Source organism: Dissoconium aciculare (genome assembly GCF_010015565.1).
Source record: "Dissoconium aciculare CBS 342.82 unplaced genomic scaffold K489scaffold_9, whole genome shotgun sequence".
Lineage (NCBI taxonomy): Eukaryota > Fungi > Ascomycota > Dothideomycetes > Mycosphaerellales > Dissoconiaceae > Dissoconium > Dissoconium aciculare.
In genome coordinates, this window is record NW_022984959.1 from 23,951 (window position 1) to 29,950 (window position 6,000).

Sequence of the window (6,000 nt, forward strand, 5' to 3'; positions counted from 1 at the left end):
GGCCGTGTGAGCAAGCCGGCTGAGAAGGCCAAGGCTGTCGTTGCCAAGAAGGGCGCGGAGAAGGAGAAGTCGAGCAAGAAGGCCAAGAAGGCTCCCACTCCCGAGTCATCCGACGATGACGACGAAGAGGAGGCTACCTCCGTCAGCTCCGACAGCTCCGATGAAGATGAAGAGGTTAAGCCTAAGGCTGCTGCCAAGACCAACGGTGCCGCAAAGACCAACGGCAAGGCTGCCGCTAAGAAGGACGACAGCAGCGACGAGGACAGCGAGGATGACGACTCATCCGATGACGACGATGAGGCTCCTGCTGCCAAGAAGGCTGCCGCTCCCAAGGCCAACGGCAAGGTCAACGGACACGCCAACGGCAAAGCCGCCGATGATTCTGAGGAGGACAGCGAGGAGGACAGCGATGACTCCGAGGACGACGAAGACGTCAAGCCAAAGGCAGCTGCCGATGACGATGATGAGGTTCGCATAACGCATCCAACGATGACACCCATACACCATGCTGACATTTCCATAGGATGATGACGACGAAGACGACAGCAGCGATGATGACGAGGAAGACGAGGAAGAGAAGGCCCCCGTCGCCGAGAGCAAGAAGCGTAAGGCTGAGACTGCCGCCGAGAACACCGCGAAAAAGAGCAAGGCTGATGAGGAGTCCGGTGCATCCGCAAACCTTTTCGTTGGCAACCTTAGCTGGAACGTCGACGAGGAGTGGTTGACTCGCGAGTTCGAGGAGTTCGGTGAGATCAAGGGTGTACGCATCATCACCGACCGCGAGTCTGGCCGCAGCAAGGGGTTCGGATACGTCGAGTACACCAGCGCTGCCGATGCACAGAAGGCTCTCGCCGCTCGTCACGGCTACCTGCTTGACAACCGTGAGCTTCGTGTGGACACTGGCGAGTCCCGCCCTCAACAGACTCCTCAGCAGAAGGGCTTCGACCGTGCCAACAAGTACGGCGACACCCCCAAGCCCCCATCCAATACCATCTTCGTCGGCAACGTTAGCTTCGATGCCGATGAGAATGCCCTGTCCGAGGCCTTCGGCGAGTACGGTACCATCAAGGCCGTCCGTCTCCCTACCGACCGTGACACTGGTGCCCTCAAGGGTTTCGGTTACGTCGAGATGAGCTCCGTTGAGGAGGCTCAAGCCGCACATGAGGCTCTGCAGGGTGCCGACATTGCCGGCCGCAACATCCGCCTCGACTTCGCTTCTGAGCGCAGCAACGATGGCGGCGACCGCGGCGGACGTGGTGGTGGCGGTGGCCGTGGCTTCGGCGGTGGTCGCGGTGGCGGACGTGGTGGCCGAGGAGGATTCGGTGACCGCGGCGGACGCGGCGGAGGACGCGGTTTCGGTGGAGGCCGTGGCTTCGGCGGTGATCGCGGCGGTCGCGGCGGTGGCCGTGGCGGCTCCACCAACCGTGGTGGATTCGGCGACTTCAGCGGCAAGAAGATCACCTTCTAGGGGAGGAAAAGAAGCGTTGACCTTGTTGTCCTGTATGATGTTGCTTGCTACTGCTGATGACCCGACCACGATTGGACCATGACGACGGAGAGACCAAAAAGCATTGTGAGAGCTGCGGTTTTTTTTTGCACATCGAGAGTGTAGTATATTGGCGTTGATAATTGCGTGGACCAAAATTTTCATTTAATTTCAACCTTCATCAACCTTTCTCCAGTTCGCACAGAACATTGCCGACGTTGACCAGTGTAATAAACATCCACAGTACTCAGAATCATCAAGATGAGACAATTGTATCACTTCTCGTCAACCTCACGCGATATCCCACGTGTTTAGCGATTTGCTGCCCGCCCATGTGTTCTCAATATTGATTCAGAGCTTGACGTATGGACGGGGAGGCATGGCGAGGGTCGTCGGCAGGACCGTGAGAGACTTCCATGGCATAGTTCAATGGCATATAGCAAACGGATGATTGTACATGTCTGCCTTGAGTGTGCCATTGGCGCACAAGTCATATCATCATCCTGCCCAGAGACATCCATGACATTACCGCAGTCCTCGTTACATTATCGAGAACGGACGGATGAGGGGTTTAGCGCTAGAGAGCGCCTGCGTCCATCACGAGGGTCCAGGATGAAGCTATTCCCATCACATACTGTCCGTCGACTTATCATCATGTTGGGCCCAGACATCACGCGTGGATGACGACCAAGCGCCTTGACACCTAGCGTTTGCGGCGGAAGCAGGGAATCGCTGGCAGGTCACCAGCCAAGGCAGTAATGGTAATTGCGGTGGTACATCGTAGCAGGAATGACATTCTCATTGGTAACTGTTCATGCATGCGGTCGAGTGGCTGCAGGTGAGTTGGGGAATCTGGTATCGAACTGAGCTGCATCTATCTATTGTCAGTGCGTCCGGTAGATGATGTGTGCGCGCGTGTGTGTTTGTGATGATGGGGCGGGTTTGCCCCACCATCCATGGGCCCAGGTCATGCTGGCTGTCGATCCATCCTCATGTCCTGCCCTGCCCTGCCCTGCCACACCACCACGAGGACACCCAGGCCGCCACCACTTGTCTCTTGTGCTGTATCATGCACGCGACGAGCGCTCTCACATCTTCCAGTACCACATACGCGTTACCGCCTTGTCTGGTCCGAATCAGAACGACAGGTCGAACATGTACGATGGGAAGATTGCAGTGTAGGAGCCATAACAGCCAGAAGACGTCAATGAAACGGTGGGGCAAGAGTAGTCCAGTTTCGTCCCCAGATTCATGAAAAGGAAGATACGGCGACGGGACGGAGGATCCATTCACCTGCAGCACATTTGGAGAGCTCGTGCCTGCAGGGAAATAGAGAGGGAGACGAAGATACACTGGACACCCAGGAAGATTATTAGGGGAGTCGTGGGAGTATCTACTGTAGATGCCGGTTGCGAACCGTCCCGGCTTCTCTCTTGTTGGGCGCATGCGCCTTCGTCGTTGTCGCGTCGATGCTAGTTACAGCTGGGCAGTACTACTGTATGCAGTTAGCAATTGGCGGTCAAGCTGCTTCAAACCGACCCAACGCTGGTCCCTGCTGTGTGTGGTGCTGTGCTGTACTGTGCTGTACTGGACTGTCGATATCCAGTCCGATACCCGCGAATGCCAATTCCACTGTCTGCCCGTGATAACAACAACCTGTAGGCATTCGAATGGGCAAGGCAGGGATGCGAAGTCGGAGAAGAGGATGGACAGCAAGATCATACGCCTGCTAGGGTACAGTATACAGCGCTTATCACCGTGTCTTTGTCTCTTGTGATCTATCACTGCCATCACAATGAATGGTCTGGGCAGACAACACATCCGATCCGCTATACTCTACCGAAGCACAGCACAGGATACACATACAGTGGGTGGGGACATCCAGCGCAGTACTCTCGTGCATTATTACGTGCTCATCGCCAGGGTTCATGCCCTCCCACCCATCGCCGCACCCGCTGCCACCACCACCCAACATTGTATGCGCCTGGCAATACATTACTTCCCTCGTTGGGACTCTCGTTTCTACACTCGCACTCTTACATATGCACATGCTACATTATTATTCGAACAAAGCGTGACTCTCGTGATTCCGCATCAAAAGCAGCAGCGGAAACAACAACAAGAGCATCGAACCTCCTCAGTCCTACCAGCGGCACCAGCGCTCACATGGGCCACTATCCGCCGGATCATGTGCCAGACACAACGTCAGGCGAGGCGCGACTGCGCAATGATGGTGAGTTCACCAGACGAGTCGTTTCTCCCTCTCCAACAATATCATTACACCTCGAGTTGCCTCCTTCATATCCTGTTCGCCAATAACTCACCCTCACCGTCCGACAACATCCCCGCACATGCGCGGGCAATATGACGCGTTCGTGCCCCGCCAGCCCAGTCCACGCTGACCAACGACCTTCAGTTCACGATCAACCCGCGCTTGACTCTTGGGTCGAGGTCACCAGTCAGGCTTCGAGTTCAAACTTATCAGACATCGTCTTGGACGGCCTGAACGTACAACATCCTCCTCAGACGGCACGACGAAGGACGATGGACACCGGCGCCCCGACCAGGTTGAACGTGATGCGCCCGTCAGACATGGGCGGGATGAGCAGCAGTCAAGAGGAAACCGAGGAGAGCGAGAGTGAGCCTGAGAGGCGAGATATCCGAATGGGCAGCCATCAGACACAGGCAGCCACTGCGAACGCCGCGAATGTCGTCTTGTCGTCGGACGACGACGAGAACCGGACTGCGATCAACCAGCCACTCAGTCGAGGTTCCAACTTCATGCCTCGGCCAAATGCGTTCAGTCACCCGTCTGCCCATCACATGCGTACTGCCAGCCAACCTGTCCCTGGATCATATTTCCCCGAATCGCGATCACAACCGACCATGCGACGACGATACTCGCGGCCACAATCGGATGTCCGTCGGCCAAGCCATCTCCCTCACAACATCCTCTCTCCTACGTACAACGTGGCGGTTGAGCATGATGAGGCTCTTAGAGCGAGCTTGAATAGCCTGCTCTCAGTGGCGGCGGCGGCGCGAGGGCACAGCAAACCAGAGGCCAAACGCACTTCACCGCCCGTCGCCAATGTTGCACCACCACGGAGGAACCAGATTGATCCATCGTCGCTCCGTCTAGTTCCTCAATCTGCCTTGCCGACCGCTGCTCAGGCACAAACCCACGAGCCTACCTTTCAACCCACCATCCCGCGACGACATTCAATCACATCCATATCCACATGCTCCGAACAACCGCCACAACAACAACACAAGCAACGCGACCCAGAACACAAGCGCAAACCCTCCACCAGCCGCAACACCAGCCAAGAGCGCCGCGCACAGAAGAAGACCCGCCGCATCGTCGCTCCCGGCGAAGAAGTCATCATCTCACCCACCATGATGACCTGGCTCGTGTCCGCCGGCGTCGTCGTCTTCCTCAGCGCCTTGAGCTTCGGCGCCGGCTACAGCATGGGCCGAGAGGCCGGTCTTCTCGAAGCACAAGGCCTCGCGGGCGACGGCCAAATGCGTGCCTGCGCCCAAGATGTCGGGCGCTCCTCATTGGGACTCCGGAGATCTCTAGCACGGACAGCCATCCAAGCTTGAAACCGACCCGGAAGTCCCACAAGCATTGTTATCAAAGGCATATCTTGACTCGAAAGGTTTCGCCAAGCTATGGCGAGCCTTTGAAAAATTCCATGTCGAATCTCGATCGCTTCAACCACTTTCTCTTTCGTGGCAGAGGCCTTTCAAAACCGAGACCTGCGCGGAGGAGGAATTTGAATCCCCCAAGTCCAGAGGACATTTTCTTTTTTTTTGTTTCTTGGTTTTTTCTCCGGCGGAAATGATACCATGCATGGCATACGATACCACTCTATCGATTTATGAGAAATCGACGGGGAATAATGACGGAAACATCATCGGGACCGGGGGGGGGAAGAGCCCATCATCACCATCTTCCCTTCCACCTCCGGACCATGTCTTCCCTTTTCTGGCGCTATCCGGGCGCAGTGTTGCCTTTTCATTCTATTTCGTTGTTGGGGAGCGGGATTGTTTGTGCATATTTGATCGATCATGATGTGGGGAAGGGGGGAGGGGGGGATCTTATGGAAACGAGCGAGGGAAGAAAGCATTTATTTCAACTCCCCAAGATCCATTTTTAGGAATGCATAGCGTGCCGTGATCTGGAACTTGATTTTCCACCTTGATGTTTATCCCCCCCGTCTCCGTGTTTGGACGACCTGCTCACCATCTCTTTCTGTAGCGCTGAAATATCATGCCGAATCGCTCGCCCACATCATGACTTCGACCATTTTGCGAAGAACGTCAGGAAGGGGCACCCGGGATGATGACAATCTCATGTCGACGCAGGACCGAGCGCCTCTGTTCCCTCTGTCCCCCCCTTTTTTTTCCACACCGATCGTGGGATCGGAATCTCCGGGTCACTGTCTGTCTGCCCGGACGCGAGTAGGAAATAAGTGATTGAATTTTTTTGGCAGAAGAAAATGGAAAGGGGC

The 6,000-nt window shown here is 55.9% G+C and overlaps 3 protein-coding genes across 3 annotated transcripts in view; 2 read left to right on the forward strand and 1 right to left on the reverse strand.

The window, feature by feature from the left end:
* Positions 1 to 673: 673 nt before the first annotated feature.
* On the forward strand, positions 674 to 1,303 carry K489DRAFT_294169 (uncharacterized protein; the record flags this gene model as incomplete). Its single annotated transcript, XM_033600266.1, has 1 exon — positions 674 to 1,303. A coding segment is annotated over one exon (630 nt), but the record flags the coding sequence as incomplete, so codon positions are not given.
* A 2,616-nt stretch (positions 1,304 to 3,919) lies between these two features.
* Positions 3,920 to 5,065, forward strand: K489DRAFT_299171 (uncharacterized protein; the record flags this gene model as incomplete). The annotated part of the gene is made up of 1 exon (XM_033600369.1): positions 3,920 to 5,065. A coding segment is annotated over one exon (1,146 nt), but the record flags the coding sequence as incomplete, so codon positions are not given.
* Positions 5,066 to 5,840: 775 nt separating this feature from the next.
* The window catches only part of K489DRAFT_371854 (alpha/beta-hydrolase), a gene marked incomplete at both ends in the record, with an annotated part of 3,200 nt that continues 3,040 nt past the window's right edge, over positions 5,841 to 6,000 (reverse strand). The window contains one exon of the mRNA XM_033603269.1: positions 5,841 to 5,936. Within this exon, the coding sequence (XP_033457911.1) occupies positions 5,841 to 5,936 (96 nt within the window). The remainder of the gene's footprint in view (positions 5,937 to 6,000) is intronic.